The sequence below is a fragment of the Myxine glutinosa genome, chromosome 9 (genome assembly GCF_964187855.1).
Source record: "Myxine glutinosa chromosome 9, kmMyxGlut1.1, whole genome shotgun sequence".
NCBI lineage: Eukaryota > Metazoa > Chordata > Myxini > Myxiniformes > Myxinidae > Myxine > Myxine glutinosa.
In genome coordinates this window covers 30933443-30960160 of record NC_136269.1, presented here as the reverse complement: position 1 = coordinate 30960160, position 26718 = coordinate 30933443, and the positions used below count along the sequence as shown (strand labels likewise).

Genomic DNA, 26718 nt, shown 5'->3' with positions numbered 1-26718 from the left:
CGGTATTTCGAGTTATGCCGTACTTTTTGATCGTGACATAAAGGTATTTGGTGTTGTGGATATTAAAATCCTACAGTATGTTTCAAAGAGTAGGCCATTGTGTACCGGTGTATTGGCCAAACACCCTGCCTGGTCAATTGTATAAATGTGGATATTAAATTACTGATATTAACAATGGAGTGACATCATTAAAATAAGTAAATTTATAGATGAAGGTAATAGTGTGACTTAAAGGCCAGATTTGATGGCCTAAATGGCATCCTCTTCCAAGTATATTTGCACGTCGTACACACAAGGGTTGATTTGATTTGCAGTTTGGGCTGTTTGTTGTAATCTTTGCTTAAAATGATTAGCTTGCAAGGAAAGCAACTTCCGTTAAAACCTACTAGTGGAAAATTGAACACATGCTGTCAATCATTGTACCATACATTGAACCCACAGGTGAATCCGATGGATCGCTTTCACGTGATGCCGATTATTACACCAGTATACCCACAGCAGAACTCGACATATAATGCGTCAATGTCTACCCTAAGAGTCATCACACAGGAATTGAAGGAAGGCAAGTCTTGCACAGATTATCACTTTTAACCAAAATTGACCTTGTTTTGATTTTAATAGATACTTCAGCTGCTTCTTCATGTTCCCACTGGTGATATATTTACTTCTGCCACCAAAGGTGGATGGAGGTTATGTTCTCACTCCTGTCTGTCTGTTTGTCTGTTTGTTTGTTACTTGCCGGAAAAGATTCCGGCAAGTGTGTTGATCGGTTGGTTTCCACGAAGGTCAGTTTTCCAAAAGATCCCACAGTGTCCTTCGAAGAGTCGGTGAACAATCGCCAGGACTATGGCCAAAACATTCCAAAATTTCTACCCCAACTTCACTGTCCCTGTCCCAAGGGAACAAAATGCAATAGGGTCAACCCCAAGGTAGTCACAATGCCCCTTCGCTGGCCATGCGTTGTGGAAGTAGTAGTAGTATTATTAGTCGCAGCAGTCGTAGAAGTCGTAAATTTACGACCGGCCCTAAAACAAAACAAACAAACGTAAAAATGAACCCATTCTCTCCATAACCGCAAGTCCGATTAACGTACAAAGGGTCAGAGAGGACGGCGGCAACAAATTAACAAATAATGATAATGAAAAAAATCACTCGTATAGCTGCACTTGGCAAAAGAGAACAAAGTAGAATGGCACTCAGTAGAGCATCTTTTTGACCTCAAAAATAAATAGGATTCTGTCGGACCACAAACTCTACCCTTTGGTGAAGTTTCGTGAAGATCGGTTTAAAATTGTGACCTGTCGGCAAGTATAAGTGAGCGGACAGACATGAAAAATCACTTATAGAGCGACACTTGGCAAAACAGAACAAAGTAGAATGGCACTCAGAGCATCCTTTTGACCTCAAAAATAATTGGTGGTTGAATTCTGTGACCTGATATGCAAATAGTCTTCAAATTTTAAGTTAATAGGATGAAATTTGACAATTTTATTAATTTGGCTTATGTTGACCTCAAAAATAGTTGGTGGTTGGTTTCAGTAAGCTGATATGCAAATTATATTATGATTTCAAGTCAATTGGATGAAAATTGAGGATTTTAGAAATGTGAAAAAAGTGGTTGACCTTAGGCCTATGTTGACCTTTTTTTTGTTCTATGTTGATGTCAAAAATAGTTGGTGGTTTAATTCAGGTCACTGATATGAAAATCCCATTAAAATTTAATGTCAACCGGATTCAAATTGAGGATTTTAGAGATTTGTAAAAAGTTGTTGACCTTTGGTCTATGTTGAACTTTTGACCTCAAATATATAGACCACCAACTCTGCTATTTGGTGAAGTTTCGTGAAGATCAGTTTAAAATTGTGACCTGCAGGCAAGTATAAGTGAGCGGGCAGACAAACACACAAATACACACACACACACACACACACACACACACACAAACCTGAGTGATCAACATGCTTGGTTAAAATTAAAAAAATTCCCAAAAAATTTTTTCCTTTTTTTTTTTTTAACCAAGTAACAAGCAAATAATAGATGAAACGAGTCAGGAGACAACGATGGTTCACGAGCAAGCGGTATTCAATGACAAAGAACGGACTGTAACTGAAACAAGCCCGGACAGGACAGGCGGGGCCTGGAAATGTCAAAACGAAGGTTACTGACCTTGAAATGAGATAGAACATAATGCATAATCAGTTATGAAGTTCGTTAGCTACACAATACCGAAAATTCGGTGAAAAACGAAATGAAAAAATATATATATATATATATATATATATATATATATAATTATATATATAATAAAATGAAGAGAAAAAAAATCGAGCTCCGTGGGGCTAGACACATGACATTGGCCTAACCAAATATCGAAACCCCTGTCAAATTCCACCAAACCCCTCGGAGAAGATGTAGCTTGAACTCGATTACCCCCTAAAAAGACATCTTTTTGGGGCGTGGCTCCGCCCACAATGGGCGCAATACGCCCACTCCAGGCAGGACACAACTCGATCATGATATCAACCTCCCACCCAAGTTTCATCAAGATCGGATGATATCATCGGGTAGTTATGCTGCAGACAGACACAGACACACACACACAGACAGACGCACACACATGACGAATATAGTGGTCACTTGATAACTCGTGAACCAATAATGGGGAGATAAGGATTGGTGGTGACAGGATGATCGCTTGTTGGAAAGGCTGTGCGTGTGTGCGTGCATGCATATGTATACCTGTGCCTCTTCCTTTCTTTACCTGTCTGTCTGTCTTTCTTGTCTCGTGGTATCCAGTGAGATAAATTTATATATCCATTCATTTCCATAAAGGAAAGGAAAGATTTCCATAAAGGAAAGGAAGGATTGGGAAAACTGGCTTATGGAACAACCTTGAGCTCCTTGATCATTATCTGCATTAATCCGTCGTGTCAAAATGACATTCATTCAAGATGTACGTCCACTGCTCCATTTTGTACAATCCACTCCCGTCTTTATCCATGCCCATGGCATGCAATAAGTTGTCCTCCCGTAGATGGTAAGCTTCCCAATGCAATGCTTGATAACCAGAACTTTGCATCTGTTAGAATAATTATTGTTACATTAAACACCAGAAACGGAACCTTCCAGTATGGCACAGAGCTGTCCTGGTTCACAAAAAGTGAAAGCGAATGAAGATCGATTAATTTTTCTGGCAGGGTTGTTCATTATGGATGAAATTCAAGAGACGGGATACTGGAACAAGTTGTTTGAATCTCCAAATTTCTTCTTGAAATACAAGTAAGAGTTGGGTTTGATCGTGTTGGGTTGGGTATTGTGTGGTGTTGCATCTTCCATGAGTAAGCGATTTGGTGCTTTCCAGCAGTTTTATTTATTTATTTATCGCATCGCCCACAGGCACTACATTGTTCTCACAGTGAAAGCCACTACAGAGGAGCACCAACTGGAATGGTATTTATAAATTTCCACAATTTTAATCTTGCATAAAGCCCGTGCACGGGTTCAGGGCCACCTTCGCTTACCTTTCTTTTCATCATGAAAGTGTAGTGATGTAGCATGGGTGGGTGAGAAGAGTTTACTCCACACGAACATATGCGACCTCGGTCTGTATAAGCACCTGTATTCCCGAAAGCAAATTGTGCTTTCTTCGACAGGGTTGGGTTGGTGGAGTCAAGAATCCGTATTTTGGTGACAAACCTGGAAAGAAATGAACTTATCCAGTTGGCACATGTCAATGCACGGGAGATGGCGAGCCTGGAGGAAGAGCCTGTCAGGTAAGCCCCTTTGGTGGAGTCTACCTGTGAACTCCAAGGGTAAGGTGCGAATTGTTTTCTTTATTTTCGTTTGGGGTTGGGGTGGATGTGATATTGATGAACCAGAGCATTTGATTTTAAAGAATAGACAAAAGGTATAAAGGATGAGACGAATGATCAATCGTGACAAATTACCTGTGCTCATTTCCTTTTGGTAAATAGTAGTTTTTTGTTTTTGGTTTTTTTTTGTATACAAGATCGAGGCTCGTGTAAGAGCTAACATTAATCACAAAAAGACAAACTGACACATAAAACATATGATAAAGGGAGTGGGAGACAACATGGGGAGAGAGGGAAGCACACAAGTACAACATTGAGAGCAGGGACATCGGGAGATCTGTGGGAGGGAGAGGGCTTGGGGGGGAGGAGCATGGGGAATGGGGGGGGGGGGGTGGGGAGGTGGGAGAGGTACAAAACACATGGACACTGCTTAGACTTGCATGAAAGAAGTCGGAATTTCAAAAAAGTGGATCTGGGGTGAATTAACGGGGGTAAAAAAGATCAAGGTTTTGGATGGGGAAGATAAGAGATGGTAGTGAACAGCTGTTTTAAAGACCTGGAGGGAGGAGTGGGATTGAATAGAGTGAGGGAGTATGTTCCAGAGGTGGGAGAAAAGAGTAATGAAAGAGTGAAGGTAAGCAGAGAGTTTTGATTTTGGCAGTTTAACCATAAGAGGGTTGCAGGCAAATCTTATGCGTCCTGTCGGAATATTTGGGGGGACAGAGCACAGACTATTTGGGACAGAGCACAGACTACCTATTATTATTTTATTTTTATTTTTTTTTGTATACAGAATCGAGGCTCGGAAAAGAGCTAACATTTATCACCAAAAAAAAAATCAAACAGACAAACAAAATATATAAAAAGAGGGAGTGGTAGACAAGATGGGGAGAGAAGGGGAAGCACACAAACACAACATTTGAGAGCAGGGACATCGGGAGATGTGTGGGAGGGAGAGGGCTTGGGGGGAGGAGGTGTGGAAAGGGGGAGGGGGGGGGGGGTGGGAGAAGTATAAAACACAAGGACACCAAGGACTTCCAGGAAAGAGGTTGGTATTTCAAAAAAGTGGATTTGGAGTGAAATTAGCGGGGGTAGAAAAGATCAAGGTTTTGGATGGGGGAAGATAAGAGATGGTGGTGAACAGCTGTTTTAAAGACCTGGAGGGAGGACTGCGATTGAAGAGAGTGAGGGAGTTTGTTCCAGAGGCGGGAGAAAAGAGGAATGAAGGAGTGAAAGGTGAGCAGAGTCTTGATTTTGGCAGTTTAGCCATAAGAGGGTCGCAGGCAGATCTTGTGTGACCTGAAGGAATATTTTGGGGACAGAGCCCAGAGAGAGCTGGGGGAGCAAGGCCGGAGAGGAGTCGGCAGAAGACGGAAAGACCACCAACCTGCCTGTGGTGAGTAAGTGAAAGGCCCTCGGAGATAGCTTCATCGTGGGAGATTCCAATGTTTCTGAACGCTTTGGTTTCAACAGCGTGAAGACGAGCTAGGTGTGAGGCAGGAGCACCAGCCCAGAGGGGAGAGCAGTACTCCATTGAGCTGCGGATGAAAGCCTTGTATGTGGTGAGGAGCTCAGGTGTGCCAAGGAAGGATTTCACACGATGGAGGATGCCCAGTCGGCGACTGGCTTTGGAGGCCAGCTTGGAAATGTGGTTTTGCCAGGAAAGATCATGGCAGATAGTGAGACCCAAAAGTTTGAGTGACAGAACTTATTGGAGAGGATTATTCAGAAAGTGGATGGGAGGGTTGTCCAGTCGGTCTTTTCGGAGACACATCGTAAGAGTGTGAGATTTGTCAGGATTGAAAGACATGTTGCACTTGTTTGCCCAGTCTGTGATTTTGTCCAGGTCTGTAGAGAGTGAGGAGGCTGCAGACTGCCGATCTGAGGGATGAGGAATGGAGCAGTAGACAGTGGAGTCATCAGCAAAGAGATAGAGAGGATTTTCAAGAGAGTCAGAGAGATCATTGAAGCAGACAAGGAAAAGCACAGGGCCCAGAACATTGCCTTGGGGAACTCCAGCCTGAACAGGAAGAGGAGATGAGAGAAACCCATTCAGGGCCACACGTTGACTGCGACTAGAGAGGAAGTCCGCCAGCCATGCGTGGAGATTTCCATGGATACCAAAGGAGGAGAGTTTGGTGAGCAGAGCGGGGTGCCAGACCGTATCGATGGCATGTGATATGTCAAGGGAGACGGCTCTAATTTCCTGTTTGGCATTGAGGACCTCCATCCATTGTTGAGACAGCAGAAGCAGCATGTCCAGAGTTGAGTGACCTGGTCTGAAACCAAATTGATGATCAGAGATCAAGCCATTGGAGAAGAGGAAAGATTTCATATCCGAAGCAATGATGGATTCCATGACTTTGCTGATAATTGGGAGAAGGCTGATTGTTCTGTAGTTGCAAGGATCTGTTTTTGCACCTTTTTTGTATAAAGCGGTGATGTTGGCTGATTTCCAAGCAGATGGCAGATGACCTTGAGCAAAAGAGAGGGTGAAGAGAACAGAGAGAGGGAGTGAAAGAGCGGAAGAACAAGATTTTAGGACCCGTGGGCTGATGCCATCAGGTCCAGTTGCAGAATCAGAATCAGAGTCGAGGGTTGACAGAAACTTTTCCACCTTGTCAGGAGGAAAGGACACAGAGTCCAGGAGCAGCTGGGTATGACTGGGTACGGTGGGTACAGAGAAGGATGGGTTTGGGACACAAGATTTAGAAGCAAACACAGAGTTGAGGCATTCAGCTTTTTCACGTGCGGAGTCAGCTGTGTAGCCGTTTGAGGTAAGGGAGGGGATGGAGGGGGAACAAACACCAGAAACAGATTTGACCAGACACCACCAGGATTTGGAAGAGGGAGACAGATAAGAGAGTTTGGGCTTGAGAACGGAGAGATATTGTTTCCTGGCTCTCCTGAGGGTGGACACACACTTGTTTCAGGCTTTGTGAAAGGAAATGAGATTTCCTTCCATTGGATTTGCTTTCCAGGAGATGAAGGCAAGTTGTTTCTGGGCAACAGCCTCACCACAAGATTCCGTGTACCATGGACGGGAGGAAGGGTATGACAACTGAAGACGAGATGGGATCAATCTGTGCATGAGAGAGAGCAATTTACTTTGGAAGAATTCCCAGGATGAGTTGATGTCAGAGGCGGTCGAGATGGGAGACCAGTCCAGATGATTGATGGCTGCTTAAAGGGGAGGAAAGCTGCTTTAAGATGGCTGTTTAAAGAGCTGGGGGAGATAGGCCAAAGAGGAGTCTGTGGAAAACAGAAAGACCACCAACCTGCCTGCGGTGAGTGAGTGAAAGGCCCTCGGAGTTAGCTTCATCGCGGGAGATAACAATGATTCTGAAAGCATTGGTTTCAATGATATAAAGCACTTTAGACTCCACTCATCAACCCAATGCTGGAGCCTCAGCCAGAGGTCACTGAAAAGGCAGCAAAATTCACCAAATATTATTGATCATTCCTCGCTCTTAATTATTCTTAGTTTTGTGAAACTTTTGTCACTTGCTCATTTATCTGTTTTAACCTTGTACCTGTTTTAATCGATTTGTTCCACACGTAACCATTCCTATCGTTTCCATTTCTTCCGTTGTTGGTTGCCGTGTTGACCGTCTTAACCCCTCTCGACATCACTCTCGAAGTATATTATTGGGCTTCTTTCTGCATTCGTATAAAACATTTCAAGACTTATTCATCGTGAAAGTGATCAGCAAATCTTTAGCACTGGGGGATTTGTAAAAGCAATATTGCAGCAATGTTTGGAGCCGAGTCGCCTTTACTACTTGTCTCCGGCCTAATAGCAGGAAAATTTGCTGGGGAAATGTCATTCAGAGATAGTGGTGTCAAAGTATAGTTCAGTCCTGTTCGAAGGAACACTCAGGAAGAATTTCCTTCTTACAAATGGCATTTTTGGTACATTCCCATTTGTGTGTACCATTTGGGACTCGATATAAACGAACAGTGAAATATGGAGGTTTTTAATTAAAAACATGAAATCTGTTGAACCAATGTGAAGAAATTAAGTTAAACTCTTAAGTTAAAATTTTCAAGTTAGTCTCTTGACTGCCACTGTTAACGTAACCCAGTGCTATCTGCCGCATGGTCGGGTTGTCGGTGACTAAACTGACGACCCTCACTGGCTTGCCAGTGCGGAGGGTGACTGTGACACCCTGCAGGACTAAAAACACCTGTTAAAGGGTGGATGAGCTCCCTTCATGAGCCCAATGGCCATCCAGTATGAAGATGGTGTTGAAGCGCGATGCTGCGCGCGCTAATGCTTACGCAAAGAGCAAGCGGACAACGCGGTTCATAAGAGTCTTTATTGAAAGTACTCAAACTGCAGCACTAAGCTGCTCAGGGCTGCGCGCCCCGTGTATATCGTGAGGCCACGCCTCTCTCCCTGGCGTGGCCCATCCCCACTTGGTGTGCGGGGTGATGTCACCACGTTAGTGCTTTCGTGTCCGCCACACGCGCCCCCCCAGAATCCCCGCGCACCTGAAGGGTCAGTTTGCGGGGCAAACGGATGACCCGGCCGAAGCGCCCCCTGGCGACTGGCGGCGTCTGGGATGCAGGGATGTCATCTGGGTTGCCTCTGGCTGCAGGACCGGGGGGCGGCGTGGCGGCGGGGCTGGGCGGTGCCGGGGGTCCGCCCGCAGGGGGGCGGCCCCGACGCGGGGGTAGGGCCACTGGCGGTGGATGGTCCACGTCGAGGTGGGCCGGCTTGAGTCGGTCTACAGAAACGCGGTCAGGAGTACCGCCGATGTCCAGGGTGAAGTGCTTCGCCCCGGTCTCCAGCACGCGGAAAGGCCCGTCGTACGGGGGCCGCAGTGGTGTCCGGTGGGCATCGTGGTGGACGAAGACGTACTCCACCGTGCGAAGCTCCGGGGCGACGTGCGTCGGTGGGTGCCCGTGGCATGCCGTTGGCACTGGGGCGAACCTCTGGGCGGTCTCTTGCAGAGCGGAGCGCTGCTGTGCCGCGGACCATGGTGCCGTGGAGTCGGGGAGGAACTCGCCCGGCACCCGCAGCGGTTGCCCGAAGACCAACTCCGCCGCGGATGCGCGCAGGTCCTCCTTGGGCGCCGTCCGGAGGCCCAGCAGGACCATGGGGAGCCTGTCGACCCAGCCGCCGTCGCGGAGGGTGGCCCGGAGTGCAGCCTTCAATGAGCGGTGAAATCGCTCACACAGGCCATTAGCCTGGGGGTGTTAGGCCGTGGTTCGGTGCAGCCGGACCCCAAGCCCCTGCGCGACCGCCCCCCAGAGCTCCGAGGTGAACTGGGGGCCGCAGTCGGACGAGATGTCTGAGGGGGCACCGAACCGGGCGACCCAGGTGGCGATGAAAGCCTGCGCGACATCGGCCGCCGTCGTCGACGCCAAGGGCACGGCCTCCGGCCACTGGGTGGTGCGGTCCACCATGGTGAGGACGTGGGTGAAACCCCGCGAGGGGGGCAGAGGTCCCACCAGGTCCACGTGGACGTGGTCATTCCGGCACCGTGAACGGGGCCAACGGGGCCTGGGTGTGCCGGGGCACCTTGGTGCGCTGGCACGCGAGGCACGTCCTGGCCCAGCCGCGGACGGCCTTCCGGAGGCCATGCCAGACGAACTTGTCGGCGATCAACCTTTGGGAGGCCCTCGCGCCCGGGTGGGACAGGCCGTGGATGGCGTCAAACACCTGGCGCTGCCAGCCCGCGGGCACGATGGGGCGAGGGAGACGTCGCACAAGAGGGCCGCGCCCGCGCCGTCGAACGGCACCTCGGTGACGCGGAGGCCCGTGACGGCGGTCCGCAAGGCCTGGACGTTGGGGTCAGCGGCCTGGTCCGCTGCCATTCGGGCATAGTCGATGCCGAGGTGGACTGCGTGGGCGACGGCCCGGGAAAGGCAATCCGCCACCGGGTTGTCCTTCCCCACGACGTGCCGGATCTCCGTCATGTACTCGGACACGGCCGAGAGGTGACGCTGCTGCCGGGCCGACCACGGCTCGGTGACCTTGCCCATCGCGAAGATCAGCGGCTTGTGGTCGACGAAGGCCGTGAACGCACGGCCCTCGAGCAGATGGTGGAAGTGCCTGACCGCCAAGTGAAGCCCGAGCAACTCGCGGTCGAAGGTACTGTAACGGCGTTCGGGCGGGCGAAGCTGCCGGCTAAAGAACGCCAGCGGTTGCCAAGCTCCACGCACCCATTGCTCGTGCACCGCACCCACCGCGTAGTCCGAGGCGTCGGTGGTGAGGGCGATCGGTGCATCGGGCGCCGGGTGCGCGAGCATGGTGGCGTTAGCCAAGGCGAGCTTCGCGCCCGTGAACGCCGTGTCCATCTGCTCGGTCCAGGTAACGTCGCCTTTGCCCGGCTTACCTCGGAGAGCTTCGTGCAGGGGGCGCAGGAGCTGGGCGATACGGGGCAGGAACCGATGGTAAAAGTTCACCATGCCCAGGAACTCCTGCAGCCCTCTGATCGTGCGGGGGCGCGGAAACCCCTTCACCGCCTCCACCTTGGCCGGCAGAGGGACGGCTCCGTGCCTGGTGACACGGTGCCCCAGAAAATCGATTATGGCGGCGCCGAACCGGCACTTTGCGGGGTTCACAATCAGGCCATGCTGGCCCAGGCGTTCGAAGATCGTGCGGGGGTGGCGGAGGTGGTGTAGGTGCTCTTCGCGGGACGCGCTGGCGACGAGGATATCGTCCAGGTAGACGTAGACAAAATCCAAGTCGCGCAGGACGCTGTCCATCAGTCGCGCAGGACGCTGTCCATCAGTCGCGCAGGACGCCTGAGCCGCATTCTTCAGACCGAAGGGCATCCGCAGGAACTCGAAGAGTCCGAATGGCGTGATGACCGCCCTCTAATCGTGCGGGGGCGCGGAAACCCCTTCACCGCCTCCACCTTGGCCGTCTTCGGGACGTCCTCTGGCCTGACGGGGACCTGATGGTAGCCGCGTATGAGGTCCACCTTCGAGAAGAAGGACATGCCCGCCAAACGGGCGGAAAAGTCCTGAATGTGGGGGACGGGGTAGCGGTCGGGAGTGGTGGCGTCATTGAGACGGCGATAGTCCCCGCACGGTCGCCATCCCCCGCCGGGCTTCGGCACGATGTGCAGCGGTGACGCCCAAGCGCTCTCTGAGCGCCGAACGATGCCGAGTCGCTCCAGGGTAGCGAACACCGCTTTTGCCACCGCCAGCTTCGTCGGCTCGAGGCGGCGTGCCCGGGCGTAGACCGGTGGCCCGACGGTGGGGATGTGATGGGCCACCCCGTGCTTGACGGCCCCCGCCGAGAAGGTGGGCCGCGTGAGGGCCGGGAAGCCGGCGAGGAGGCGGGTGAATGCGTCCGCTGCCGGAAGCGTACAGACCAACGTGGCCGAAACCGAACCGTTCGGCAAGCCGCTTGGCAAGCCGCTCATTGAGCTGCTCGACAAGCTGGGCAGCGCACAAGCGAGCGAGCTGAACGTCTCGGCCTGGACAAGACGTCTGCGCTTTACGTCGACCAGGAGCCCATTAGCGCACAGGAAGTCCGCGCCAAGCAGTGCCATGGGCACGTCGGCGGTGACGAACGTCCATCAGAAAACCTGCCCTCCGAACCGCAGAGAGAGGCAGCGTTTTCCGTACGTACGGATGGGCGTCCCATTCGCGGCAAGCAGCGCGGGGCCCCCGCCCGCGGCGTGCTTGTCTGACGTACCGGCGGGAACGACACTCACCTGCGCTCCCGTGTCGCACAGGTAACGGCACCTGGATAAGGTGTCCGTTATGAACAGCAGGCTGCTCGAACGGCCGGCGCTCATCGCCACTATTGAGCGCCGGCCCGGGCGTTTCCCGACCTGTTGAAGGAGCATGGCGGATGACAGTGCCGAGCCTCGTGGCCAAACTTGGCATGGAACCAGCACCAGGTGGTGGAGCTGGAGGAGTGTGGCTGGCTCCGCCAGGCCGGTGGAGTTGGCGGTTTTCCCCGCGGTGGCGGTTTTCGCCGCGGCGGTGGGCGGGGCGTGGCGGCGGTCACGAGGGGCGTATCAGCATGCTGCGTATGCTGCGTATGCTGTGGATCAGCATCATCAGCAGCATCAGCCTCGAGGTCCGTGACGGCCGCACCGACTCTCGCCCGCGTATCCGAAGCCGCGAAGTACCAGTCCGCCTCGGCTGCCAATGCTCGGGGTTCCGTTAGCCCGGTCCCGGCCAACGCGAGGCGAACCTGCGCTGGAAGTTGGCGATGGAAAAGCGCCCGGAATAGAGAACCGGGGGCTTCGTCGCCCAACAGTGACAGCATATGGTCCATTCGGACCGACGGGCGCGTGTCGCCGAGCTCGGGGAGATCCAGGAGGCGGTCGGCCCGTGCATCGTCCGTGAGGCCGAACGTGGCTAGGAGTAGCCGCTTGAGTGCCTCGTACTTGTGGCCGTCCGGTGGGTGGCGAAGGACGGACACAACTCGAGCGGCCGTGCCGGGCCCGAGGGAGGCGACGACGTGGCAGTAGCGCGTGTCGTCGCCGGTGAGGCGCCGAAGCTGAAATTGGGCTTCGGCTTGGACGAACCAGACTTCGGCCTGGGCCTCCAAAAATTCGGGAAGTTTAATCGACATTGCCTTGTCGTTTGCCATTGCAATGGCGTCGTGTTCGGAAGGATCGCTACGGCAGATCCAACGTCGAGGTCACCATATGAAGCGCGATGCTGCGCGCGCTAATGCTAACGCAAAGAGCAAGCGGACAACGCGGTTCATAAAAGAGTCTTTATTGAAAGTACTCAAACTGCAGCACTAAGCTGCTCAGGGCTGCGCGCCCCGTGTATATCGTGAGGCCACGCCTCTCTCCCTGGCGTGGCCCATCCCCACTTGTTGTGCGGGGTGATGTCACCACGTCAGTGCTTTCGTGTCCGCCACAGTGTCTCCTAAAGAAAACACCTATCCGGTTGGACTGGTGTGTTAGGTAGTCGGTTGTAGACAGCATCCGTCCAGGGTGGTACTACGGTTCTGACTTGGGAGCGTTAAAGTGGTGCCTGGAACCATCTTGCACTCTCAATTTCAGGATTGCTGGTCTTACTTTCTGTCTCACTCAAACTATAGCTACTGGGCTAGCTTTAATCTTTTTTGCAAACAAACATCATCCACTTTTCATCATACACTTTTCTTACTCATTTTCATTCTTCACCTTTACATTATCTTTTCCTAAAAAAACCTCAAACTATTCTCTTTTTTCACTTTTCTATCGATGCAGCTCTTTTATTTAAGGCCTGGCCTCAATGAGGACTATATAGTCCGTGACTGGACCCTTAAACATTAAAAAAAACTTATGGCCAGTTTGTTCAGCGCTAGTATTGCCAAGCAGAGACCACATTGAACCGCACAAGGTAAAATGTACATTTTGATTAGGTTGGAGGATGGGTGTGAGTGAAAGTAAATATGCCACAGCAGTGTAATGTGCTCACACTGACTGAACGCTAGGAGGTGCCCTTTATTATTTGTTTGAAATTTTAGTGGTGAGAGTAAGGCCATGAGTATTGGTTTTGGGTGTGAAGCGGCGTTTCCATGGTCGCTCAGATTTTCCACGTACTGCCCTTTAGTGGGGCGGCTTAGCCCAAATATTCAAAGGAATTGTGCATTTTGTGATACAAGCACCAAATTTGGCACAAATGTACATTAATATGTTGCGAACATTTTCAGATATTGGGCCACTTGAAATTCCGTAATTTTTTTTTTCAAATTTTTTCAAATTTCGTAATTTCAATTTTTCGGGTGACACCGTCACAATTTCGGTCTTCGAGGCCGGCCGATAGGCAAAGTGTGACCGGAAGGGACGAGGTTCTCCTGACCACGTGGCCCTCGATCTGGGAAGCGAGAGGCGTTCCATTAGTGGACGCGCCCCTCACGCCCGACTTTTGGGCGGCCCCGGCAGGCCGTTTGTTTTGACGTTCCGTGACAGGCCCTGCACCCCCACCTCCGGGCCGACCGGAAGCTTGTGCTGAGTACATCATACCTGAACAACTCAGTGAGGCAGAACACAGCAGTGCACACCAGGGTGACCCCTTCAGTGCATAAACCAATTAACCTGTCCACTGCAGGGCATATAGAAATGAAGTTATTTTCTGCATATAATAATAATATAAGTTCAGTTCTATATAACAATTTCTGTTATCACCACTACCACTACAACTACCACTACTACAAGCTTTGTCTGGAATTTTGTGGACTAACAGACAAACAGACATACAGACAAGCTGGGATCAAAACATTACCTCCTTCCACCATTGAGTGTAGAGGTAAACATCATGGAAATTATATCATGCCCTAGATTTAATTCATGCTTACCCGTGTATTTGCTTCACTGGTTCACAAGGTCTTTTGCATACATGTAATTCAGACTCTCGTCTTCATTGCTGACCACACAATGTTCGCAACATATTAATGTACATTTGTGCCAAATTTGGTGCTTGTATCACAAAATGCACAATTCTTTTGAATATTTGGGCTAAGCCGCCCCACTATATCGGCCGGCCTCGAAGACCGAAATTGTGACGGTGTCACCCGAAAAATTTGAAATTACGAAATTTGAAAAAATTTGAAAAAAAAAATTACGGAATTTCAAGTGGCCCAATATCTGAAAATGTTCGCAACATATTAATGTACATTTGTGCCAAATTTGGTGCTTGTATCACAAAATGCACAACAGGTTTGCTATGCTGCTACACTACTTATTGTATAACAGAGCTTTTCCTTTTCCCAGAATGGACCTCACGAAAACTTGGTTCATCGGTCTGCTGTTCAAGAAGAGGGAAAGCGCTCCGAGTTTAAATGTTGACCTGACACCAGATATTCAAAGCTTCATCGACACAGGTCAGTTTGCACACTAGTGTCCCTTTTTAACATGTAATGGATGATTTTAATGATTATGATTATGATGATGATGAACACATGCCATGTGGATTTCAGTCTACAGGCAGGCAACTGCTGCGAACATACTGCAGGATGACATGAAACTTGATTTTGTGCACGTACGCAGGAAGCATTTGAGCCAATATGTACCGGCTCACTTCCTCAGGAAAAAGGTAAGTGGTCGTTTACACGTTGTCTATTTAGAGTATGCTTACAAGTCTTTGGCAGTCCACCCTAATATTTATCAAAAGGCCTCAGAAAAAAATGGTCAAACCTGAACACAGTTGGTCAGGAAAGAAGTCTTTCAGTTTTCATTGGGGACTTGAGGAGAGGACATTAAAATGGGGGCTTTTGGAAACAGCGAAGTTATCGATAGCTTCCTGATTGAGGTCTTCTTTTGGGTCAAAAGGTCTTGCACTTGCCCCGATGTATATGATTTGGAATTTAGCCTTTTTTTTTTTTTTTAACAAATACTTGTCAAGTCGGTTTTTAATTTGCCAAAAGGAGAAATAAAAATGATCGCATATTTCTTACTTCAATTTGTGATGGGTTTAAGTCAATACGTTTTTGTTAAAGATAGATAAACGAGGATGCGCAGACATAAAGCCATATTGTATATGTGCGCCCGACAGGTCGGCATTCCAAAACGCATAAGTGGAAAAATGTTCAAACGCTAGATTGAGCAGACAGTGGATTTGATCATGATATTGATGTCATTCTTCAGTTTCACTGCTCCTTTTGCTCTTCGCATAACCGGGAGATTGTTGCGATGGAGCTATAAAAGTGCACCATGGGAAGTCTATGGGTCATGGACGAAACGGTGAAGCTTGAGACTAGGTGTGGTCTAATCAATCCTGTTTGTTACAAAATCGGTGGAGCAGTACTTGGCACAATTCTTTGCTCGCTGCTTCTTTTTTTTCTCTTTCTTGAACAATAATGCCGAGAAATTATAGCAGTAAAAATAAACTTTCAGGTGGTTTGATGTGTCACAGGGAACCCAGGATAACCCCATCAGTCTCTATCAGCTTATGGGAATGATCCATATGCATGAGCTAGGTTCAGCTACACCACTGATAAATTATTTATTCCCTTACCTCCTAAATGGTGTTCCATATTGCATATGAATGTTCTACATCATGAGAATCCAGAATTCCCAGTCTTTAATACAGCTGTGTTTATCAATGCATTCGATGCAATAAAATGTGTTTGCCGATGAGCAGCTATTGCAATGAAAATATTTCCCTTTTAGTAGGGTCAATATACGAAAAAAAACTCACCTAACCCCAAAAAAATTGATACAAAAGGTTTTTCAATGGATTCTGGTACCATTGGGCATGCTAAATAACATACTAAAAATCTAGTAACATCTGACTTCCGGAAAGGGGTCATTTTCAAGATGGCGTCCAAGATGGCTGCCAGGAGCTTAAAATGGCCATATCTCAATTATTATTCAACCTAGAAAGGTGGTTTTGGTGTCTAACCCTAGGTTTTAGGGCCCAAGGAATCCAATTGAATCAATAAAATTACCATCAGTTAATTATTTATTGACAAGTCCAAGATGGCATCCCAAGGTGACATCCTGATCCACTAAAATGGCTGTCGAATAGTAGTCACCCTAGAGAGATTTTTTCAGTGTGTATACCTAGGTTTAAGGCACCCAGGAAATCATCAAAATTACTTAAATAAGCACAAAGTAATCAGGTAATCCAGTAAGCCAGGTTTACCAGCCCATTAGGCAATTGTTGTCTTATACAGTTAGTCGCTATTCATCGTCATCCTCCGACTCCTCTGGAAGAAACTTATGTGGCTTGTCACATTCTTCAAGTTGGCACGGTCCACAGGCAGTAGTACATGGTAGTCCATATCATCTACAAGAGCAGCGGAGTGTCTTGCAGGCAGTGGAGCAGTTACAATGAATGACCTTCAAGAGACTCTGGAGTAGCGTTCATTCTTGACATAAGTGGGACAAACTGATTATCCTGCAGGCTCCACCCTCATTTCATGGCATCCATACCCTCTTCTTTTCCCATCCACACCATGATCTGGTAGTACGCTCTACGACAGTGAAGTTTGGTAGCAGATTCAGTTGGGGGCAGACGTTCGGGTGTTACAAAAGACGAAGCAGAGACAACCTTCTTGCTGAAGGTGTTATATCGCATTGTTGCAAGGGAATCTTTGCACTTGCCACCAAAGAGGATAGCCATTACTCGGCATCCAAGGTCATCGATCACCTCTGTGGTCTGGTTTGGGATGGTGAATGTGTTGGCACAAGACCGAAGGACAGGGTCTCCTTTTACAAGCTTCTGGAAAGCAGTCTTTTTGCCAACACCAAAAATCCGAGAAGTCGTGCCACAACCAGTCATGGCATGGATGAATATCAACTGAGAACACGTCATGTCCGAGGATTTCTTTTAGACGGTTGATGTCATACACTTTAAAACTGCCATCAGCTTTGGACTTGTCTGATCTGAAATAAAGGCTCTTACTGTCTCCCTGCGCATAGTAAAGGAGTAAGACAAGGAGATCAGTATCTTCTCCAATCAGTGTAGTGGTGTGTAGAAGAGATGCCTCCACTGCAGCCTTTACTATATCTACATCAGCATCTCCAGGTGCATTGACCACAGTACAATACCTTTCTCTCAGTTCATCACTTATCATCCCGATCAGTCTCTGTTTATTGATATCTCTTGACAGGACCTCCTCCTTCTTGCCTGAGAACTTTGGCTCAGCAGTGAAGCTGACAATGGGATGAATATTGTGTCCTCTTCTCTGATGCGTGTTGTCTTTAATGGACGGCCCTTACTCATAGCCATCAAAGACAATGGTCGTAGCTGAACCATAATGCTGGATGGTGAAGTCAGCATACGACTGCGCTATTTCACCATAGCTTTCTCCACTCTTCCATGGTATTCTGTGAAGGAGTGAACCTCCATCAAGGACGTGGATCTCCGTTTCTGGTACAGAATCTAGGATGGCATCACTTGCATGATCACAGATCGCGTGAGCTAGTTGTGGCTTATCAGCCTTTCGGCAGACGTTTCTGGCTTCAAAGAGGGCAGGAGGGAAAGGACTGAGCTCATAACTCATAACCTCCTGCAATGATAGCTCTCCAGTTTGGGAGACTACCAGGAAACGTCGAAAAAGAAGTGCAGAATCAATGGTTCGATCAGGAGCGACCTTTATAGCTGATGTTTGTCCAAAGGTTCTGGCTTTATCCTTTCTACTGAATGAGAATGTGAATGCATACTGTCCAATCATTTTGTGCATGATTTTGCATCCAACAGACTCATATTCATGCACATTCACACCTTCCTGAGCCACAACACCAGTGACAATGTTCCTTAATGAAGAGTCTGGCGAGAAAGGTGAGCATCCTACAAGTTTTGAACTGATCTCCTCCAGGTCAGCAGCGTCCCTTTTCATCCTTGACTCTGTCAAATCCTTGTGCTGTTCAGATGTCGTGTATGACAGGTTTGTGAACTCCTGCATTGCGATATTGTACTCTGATGTTATGGGGCTTGACATGGTCCAAAGGGCTCTCTGCTCTTCAGACATGCCGCTTCCGCGTGTCAGACCTCCAGTGGTCTTCAACGACCTCATCAACGTCTGCTCAATGACGAGATCTGAACTGAGGCCTGCCCATACCTGGCTGCTGCGACAGATAACATGAAAACCCTTTTCGAATTTTCTGAATGTCTGGGTGGTTGATATCAAGCTGACCCATCTCTTGGACATAGACGTATGCTGATTTCAGGTAACTGTAATGCCCAGCTGCGGCGAATATCGGAATGCAGTCAGAAACGGTGCGTAGGTGCATCAGCCAAGAACCTGTTCGATCTGCCTTGATCAGTGACATAGCAACTTTTACCATGCTTTGGTAATTCAGCCACAATTGACTTGTCTTGGACCTAGCACCCAGTTCCATCTACCTTTTCTCCAGCTCTTCGTTTATTCGACCGAGGGTCTCTGAGGTGAACACAGTTTCTAATGTCATCTCACCGTTCAATAGTGCAGTATACATCCCTTTAGACTCTTCAACCATTGCTGCAAATTCTGGACTATCATCTGCCATCTCTGACACTATCATACGGTTAAGACATTTGTCTACAAGAAGATGGCCACGGAATGCTCTCTGAACCGATTTGCCTGTCATCATATGGGCTACGGCATTTCCACCATAGACTACCTCTAGAATGTCCTTAAGTCCTGTGCCCTCCATCAGTGTACCAATCGCTCCTAGCAAATTCATAAACGTATGAAAGCAGCCTTGCAGCAGGACAATGGATTTTAGGTGGCTGTCTGGTGGTGAATCCAGGATTATTTCTGTCGCCTTCCAATATAGGGGCTGGTCGAATGTAACTACTGGGGCAAGGTGGTGCTTGGACGCAAGACCAGAAAGGAACTCCAATGTTGACAGAATGCACGTCTTGTCCCCCGAGTACATGTCTATCATCGGTAGATACCTGACTGAAGACTGGCCTGGGTGTTTGTTTCCCTGATAAATAATGTGCATCATCCCCTGCCAACCTGGTGTGGCCTGTTTGAAGTTGAACGACAACTCCCAAAGCAGATCAACCTTCATGTCACATTCAGTGAAACTCGGAAGTTCTGTGAATGTGATGTCTCAGCGAAGGTGTTTGGCAAAACGATGATCTATTATCGCAACCTTTGACTTCTCTACAACATTCAGTTCTGTTGTTTTGTGCCTAAGGATACGCTGGTCTGTCTTCTGTCCTGGTGTCAAGGCAGCTATCATGCCCATCCCATGAAATGTTCCTTTCCCATCGATTGTAAGAATGTTATGATCTACATTGTCTGCTGCGAATAACAAGGCCATGTTCAACACATCAATATCCTTACCAAGCATGTTTGGTGCAGCACAATTTGCAGCATTCTTTTCAAACCTCTGAATTTCGCCATAGGAAGAGCAGAACCCCATCTGACACAAGGTATCCACAAGAAACCTAGACCGATTTAAGTGGTGCATTTGCACTGAAAGGCCAATTTGCAAAGGGGCAAGGACAGCTCGTGGTCGGACTGCCTGTATGATTGCATGGCCAATGCTAGCAACTTTTCGCCATGTGTCTTTACCAACAAATAAGGCCTTTAATACAATGCTGAGTGATTCTGGAATGTAATCAAGAGCGGGCTGGAGTTTGAGTGTCTCTGTAGTCGGGTACTGATCGTTAACGGGTGGCACATTTGTCTTGATGTCACTTTTTATGAGCCTTGCAGCTGTCAAGTATTGCTCTCTTCTGCGACTCATCACCTTCTTGGTTTGTGCTGTTGAAGTATGATCTGAGGATGTGTGACGTTTTCTCTCTCATTGTCACTATGGCATCTGTGACTTCCGGTTCCTCGGGCGAGTGAGGCGTGCGTCGAGCTCTCCACGGCATCGAAGTTTGAGTGTTTTCCCATTCTTGTCTTTGTCAAATTTCCACTGGTTATTTTGCTGTGTACGTGTTATTGTGTGTTTCTAGTTGGTGTTGGTTTGTGGTTCGTGCAAACTTGTGTGTAGTTAATCGTTTTCTGAGTCGTACCTCGTGCGCGGCCTGGTGACTTGGGGCTTCCCTCCCCCTGTCGGTGTTTTGTCGGTTTGGGTTATTTCCTTCGCTGTATTGCTTGTTTCTTTTATTTTATTTTCTCCCCCTCACCTCACCTCCCTAGACAAATGATTCTATATTGATTCTTTCTCTCCTCCCGGACACGTGCTTGTTCGCTCTCCTCCTCGTCTCGGCTTGTGCCCCGCCCCCTGTATCTCGTTTTCTTCCGCCTCTGCTCCTTCTTTCTCAAATCGACGTTCTCGCTTGGAGACTTTTCCCGGATTGTTTTTTTCATCGTTCTGTTTGGATATTGTTGGAATATGTTTAAACCGCAGCCGTGATGCTGACGCCTCCCCCCCCCCCCCCCCACCCCCAGAATTTACATGTTTTAAACGTTTCCCAGTGTGTACCCTGGTCAGAATAGGTACACCGTATCCCTGCGTGTCGTAAGAGACGACTAAGAGGGTTGGCGTCAGGAAGGGCATCCGGCCATAAAAACATTGCCTCAAAAAGAGAACCATGACAATCACAAGTACATATGGGCAGGGTGCAGCCCGAAGTGGAGATCGGTTTCTGAGGTTTGGGACATGGAATGTGGGGACAATGACAGGGAGATCAGGAGAAGTGGTGGAAGTATTGGTCAGAAGAAGAGTGGACATATGTTGTGTGCAAGAGACGAGATGGAAGGGAAGTGGTGTGAGAATGGTGAAGGGTAGGCAGGGACAGAAATACAAGTTTGTGTGGCAAGGGTGCCCGGAGGGCGTGAATGGTGTTGGTGTCCTGTTTTCTGAGGAGTTTGTAGACAGTGTGGTGAGTGACTAGAGTGAGTGATAGGTTGATGATGGTGAAAATGATGATTGGAAAGCTCTTGGTGAACGTCATCTCGGGATATGCTCCGCAGGTTGGTCGAAGCGATGAAGAGAAGGACAAGTTCTGGTGTGCGATAGAGAAGCTGATGGAAAACGTGAAAGATGAGGAAGTTGTTGTGGTGGGAGGAGACCTGAATGGACATGTGGGAAGGAGTATGGATGGTTTTGAGGGAGTTCATGGGGGTTACGGATATGGTGTGAGAAATGGAGAAGGTGAAAGGATTTTGGAGTTTGCTGATGGAGCTGATTTGTTGATTTGTAATACTCAGTTCCAGAAAGAGGACAATAAGCTTGTTACATACACGTCAGGTGGGTCGACGACAACCGTTGACTACCTGATGGTGCGTCGGCGAGATAGGGGGCACCTCCGGGACACAAAGGTGATCCCGGGGGAGGAGGCTGTTTCACAGCACCACTTGGTTGTCTGCGACATAAGGGTGAAAGGTGCGAGGAGAGCTCGGCGGGTGAAGTACCAACCGAGAATGAAGGTGTGGAGGTTGAAAGAGGTGACAGTAAGGGAGGCATTAAAAGAGAGGCTGAGTAGGGTAGAGGATGATGTGGTTGAGCTTGAAAGTGGTTGGATGTCAATGAAAGCTAGTCTGTTGGGAGCCGTTGGTGAGGTATGTGGATGGACAAAAGGACCAACGAGGCACTCGGAAACATGGTGGTGGGATGTTGAGGTTGGAAAGAGGATTGACGAGAAGAGGAAGAAGTTCAAAGAGTGGCAGAAGGCGAAGGGTACGGGAGCAGAAACAGCAGAGCATGAAAGTTATAAGGCAGCCAGGAAGGCTGCAAAGAAAGAGGTAGCAAAGGCGCAGGAGGCATGTAGGAAAATGTTCGGAGAACGCTTGGATTCGGAAGAGGGTCAGAAAGCAGTATTCAGGATTGCAAAGCAGATAGCGAAAGAGAGGTGTGATGTGATGGGGGTGAGTTGCTTGAAGGATGAAGTGGGACAAACCGTTGTCGACCCAGATGGAATTAAAGGAAGATGGAAAAGATATATGGAAATGCTGTTGAATACAGAGAATGAATGGGATGGCAACATAGAGAGTAACCCAGTTTTAGGACCGGCAGAGAAGATAACTGAGAAGGAAGTTGAGGAAGCGATAAAAGCAATGAAGAGTGGAAAAGCGGGAGGGCCGACGGGAGTTGTGGGAGATATGTTGAAGGCAGCAGGAAGTTGGGGTGTGAAGAGAATGACAGAGATCTGTAATTTGGCGGTGAAAGAAGGCCGCATTCCAGTGGATTGGGAACTGAGTACCCTCGTCCCTCTATACAAGGGGAAAGGTGACCCTCTGGAGTGTGGCTCGTACCGAGCGATAAAGTTATTGGAGCATGGAATGAAGGTATTGGAAAGGGTGTTGGAGAGGAGGATAAGGAAGAAAGTGAAGATCGACGAAATGCAGTTTGGATTTATGCCAGGAAGAGGAACGACAGATGTGCTTTTCATTGTGAGGCAGTTGCAGGAGAAGTACATGGATAAGAGGAAGAAGTTGTTTTTGGGGTTTGTTGATCTGGAGAAAGCATTCGATAGGGTTCCACGCAAAGTATTGACATGGGCATTGAGGAAGTTAGGAGTGGAGGAATGGTTGATCAGAGTAGTGATGGCAATGTACAAAAGAGCACGCACAGCTGTAAGGACGAACGACGGGAACAGTGGGTGAGTTTGAGGTGAAGGTGGGAGTGCATCAGGGGTCGGTACTAAGTCCACTACTATTTGTAGCTGTGATGGAGGTGCTGGCTCAGACCGTAAAGGAGGGTTTACCGTGGGAGTTGTTGTATGCAGATGATCTGGTGTTGATTGCGGAAAGTATGGATGGACTGAAGGAAAAGATGAACAAGTGGAAGGAATGTATGGAGACAAAAGGTCTGAAGGTGAATATCGGAAAGACAAAGGTGATGGCAAGTGGTAAAGCATGTGGTGAGGTGGAAAGAACTGGGAAGTGGCCGTGTGCTGTGTGTAGGAAGGGTGTCGGAGTGAACTCCATTCAATGTACAATGTGTGCTGAGTGGGTTCATCAAAAATGTAGTGGTCTGAGAGGGTCATTAACCAGTGTGGCAGCTACATTCAAATGTAAGGTGTGCACAGAGGGAGCTGCAGATGGAGGAAATGTTGAGTTGGATCTTGGAGACGGCGTGAAGCTGGAAGGTGTGAAAACATTTTGCTACCTCGGAGACATGCTGAATGGAGAAGGTGGATCAGACTCGGCAACGGTTGCTCGAGTGAGATGTGCATGGAAGAAGTTTCGGGAACTGAGTGGCGTGCTGTTGAGGAGGAGAGTGTCGCTGAAGCTGAAGGGAAAGGTGTATGCTGCATGTGTGAGAAGTGTTATGATTTATGGGAGCGAGACATGGGTAATGAACGTAGAGCAGCAACGAAGGCTGGAAAGGGTGGAAATGCGAATGGTTCGATGGATGTGCGGAGTATCGTTGAGAGAGAGGAAGACAAATGATGAATTGCGAAAGATGATGGGAATATTGCCTGTGATTGATGCTGTGAAGAGGAACAGGTTGAGATGGTTTGGTCATGTATTGAGGAAGGATGAAAGTGACTGGTTGAGAAGAGTGATGGAAGTTAATGTAGAAGGAAGTAGAGGACGGGGAAGACCGAGAAAGACTTGGCTAAAGATGGTGGAAGAAGAAATGCGGGCAAGGGGGTTAACAAGGAGAGATGCAGAAAATAGGGCAAAATGGAGAAGATTGTCATGGGGACCGCAAGGCTAACCCCCGCTCTAGCAGGGAACATGGCCTTAAAATGCATGTTGTTGTTGTGTGTTGTCACTATGTCATCTAAACCTTCTCCTTCTGCAATATATATGCAGTTCCCATACCGTTCCTTCAGCTGTCTTTTTAGGTATTGATTACCATAGGGGAGGGAATCGGCCTTAGACAAATACTTTCATTTTACACCCAAGGTCAGAAACAGTCAGCTGTTCTTCATCATTCGCTGCAAGGTATGCACACATCTTTGAGAAGGCTTGTTCTTGGTCCTCATCTTTTGGCCTTCCAGATTTCCTCCGCTTTGGATCAGGATCTGTCTGAAATTGCAGGGGTATATGACGGCCACACCTGAAATGGCTGCTACAATCTTGATACACGCAGTCTGCAGCGTGTAGATCCCCATGATAGTATTCAATTCTACCTTTGACCTTGAAAGACCACTCATCTTGCCGGTTATCACAGCATAGCAATATTTTCTTTGCAAAGATATCAGTTTTCACATAACTATAGTCTGCACTTCCTTCCTGAACACTAGTGCCGCAGAAAAGGCAATCCGTTTTGCTATTGAACGGACCTTCAGAAACCCTAGTACTCCTTTTAGTGGTACTGGATTCACCACCCTGTTTCCTCTTTAAATGAAGATCAATTTCTATACTGTTTGTGTACATTTTGCGACAGTTCAAATGCACTTTACAGCCAGCAGTCACAGCAATGGTGTCACCTCTCCGAACACTAGCTTCATTGATCCCATCAGCACCCTTTTGGCGAATCTTGCCTACATCACCTCCATCTTCCAATTTGCCTTGACAAATGGGACAGATCTGGTCACTGCAGGATGCACTCATCTTGTACCTTGAAGAAAAAAAAGAAGAAATTAATACACGTATGATTAGTGCCTTTACAAAATCATAACGAAATGCAAATAGCCTCTAGAATGGTCAATATATGGAAAGTAACCACCTAACCCCCCAAAATTAGTACAAAACTCTGACTTCCAAATTCTTTTTGTTTCCTGAAGATGGCCACTGACAGTTAACTGAGAGTTAACTGTGACAAAATTTGAATATACAACACATGGAATTTTCCACACCCTTGAATATACTCAAATTGCCAAAAAGCCACCCTTATGGGTGGCACAGTCCTACTACCCTGAACACATGGAGTGCCCTCCTTCCCCCCAGGCTATAGCTGGGAAAAGTTGTGTACATTTCTTTTGGAAATGTCTAAAAAATATGGATTTTGTTTATGCATACATGCACCAAATAATATACGTATTCCTTTTGAGATGAAAATTTATTGTTTGTCAGATTTTTCAGTCCCCCCCTCCCCCCACCCCACCCCCCCCCCCCCCTCCCCAATATAAAATTATCTGTCCCTTGCCATAACCTCTCAAGCTTTGTCCAAACCTTTGTCTGTAATAATATAATTTTAAAAATAACCACCTTTAGAGGCCATTTTTCCCCGCAAAGCGGGGGTTGGCCTTTTTCGGGGACCGTGGTTGTTGTTGTTTTTCGGTCCCCTTTTTGAAGCAATGTTTTACGGCCGGATGCCCTTCCTGACGCCAACCCTTTTTGTCGCCTTTTACGACAAACGGGGAATTACCAGTGAACTTGTACTCAATTAGCCGACCTCGGAAGGATGACAGGCTGAGTCAACCCCCCTGGCGTTAATTCAGCGATCGACCGGGATTCGAACCCAGGATCCCAGGATCCTAGGATCCCAAGCTGGTACCCTGACCGCTAGCCCAACACCAGGGATTCTGTAATCACTGAATACTGTGGACTGGAGTCACAGGTGGCAGTGGTGTAGACACATTACACTCTTATCTCCAATCTGAAACACACACTTGGTTCATTAGCTGGTGAGTCGGAGGATGACGATGAATAGCGACTAACTGTATAAGACAACAATTGCCTAATGGGCTGGTAAACCTGGCTTACTGGATTACCTGATTACTTTGTGCTTATTTAAGTAATTTTGATGATTTCCTCGGTGCCTTAAACCTAGGTATACACACTGAAAAAATCTCTCTAGGTTGACTACTATTCGACAGAGCCATTTTAGTGGATCAGGATGTCACCTTGGGATGCCATCTTGGACTTGTCAATAAATAATTAACTGATGGTAATTTTATTGATTCAATTGGATTCCTTGGGCCCTAAAACCTAGGGTTAGACACCAAAACCACCTTTCTAGGTTGAATAATAGTTGAGATATGGCCATTTTAAGCTCCCGGTGGCCATCTTGGACGCCATCTTGAAAAGGACCCCTTTCCGGAAGTCAGATGTTACTAGATTTTTAGTATGTTATTTAGCATGCCCAATGGTACCAGAATCCATTGAAAAACCTTTTGTATCAATTTTTTGGGGGTTCAACCATATGTTGACCCCTCTATTTACATTGGGATGAGATCTTTTCCAACTTGTAAATTTCACGTATCTTGCAGAGAACGACACGGAACATTCGTAATTGTAGATATTGCAGTCGATTTGCCAATGAACAAACAATATTATGAAGTCCATTTACATGCGGAATCGCTCACTAATGCACAGACTGATGACAAAAGCCTTTCCCGGCTCTTTGGGGTAATAAGTCGTTTGAAATCACAAGTTGATTCAGACCAATCACCAGGATCTGTTGAACATTTGGTGCATATGTACGTATGTGTGTTCGTGCATGTGAACAGGGTTAACATTAAACATTCTGAATGAATGAATGAATGATCGTTTTTTCAGGCCATTTTTCCCCGCTAGAGCGGGGGTTAGCCTGGCGGGCCCCATGACCATCATGGTTCTCTGTTTGAGGCAATGTTTTTATGGCCGGATGCCCTTCCTGACGCCAACCCTTAGTGTTGTGGATGTGGAGTGGATGCCTCTTACGATGCGCAGGGATACGGTGTACCTATTCTAAATCGGGGTACACACCGGGATTTTTTTGTC

At 48.0% G+C, this 26718-nt stretch overlaps 1 protein-coding gene across 2 annotated transcripts in view; it reads left to right on the top strand.

Annotated features, from left to right (window-relative positions):
* Window positions 1–26718, top strand: part of LOC137435496 (poly(A) polymerase beta) — a 97133-nt gene that overhangs the window by 56565 nt on the left and 13850 nt on the right. For both annotated transcript variants that reach the window (XM_078784251.1, XM_078784252.1), the window contains 6 exons: window positions 442–562; window positions 3198–3279; window positions 3397–3450; window positions 3654–3773; window positions 14498–14607; window positions 14704–14819. In XM_078784251.1, coding sequence (XP_078640377.1) covers window positions 442–562; window positions 3198–3279; window positions 3397–3450; window positions 3654–3773; window positions 14498–14607; window positions 14704–14819 — 603 coding nt within the window. The remainder of the gene's footprint in view (window positions 1–441; window positions 563–3197; window positions 3280–3396; window positions 3451–3653; window positions 3774–14497; window positions 14608–14703; window positions 14820–26718) is intronic.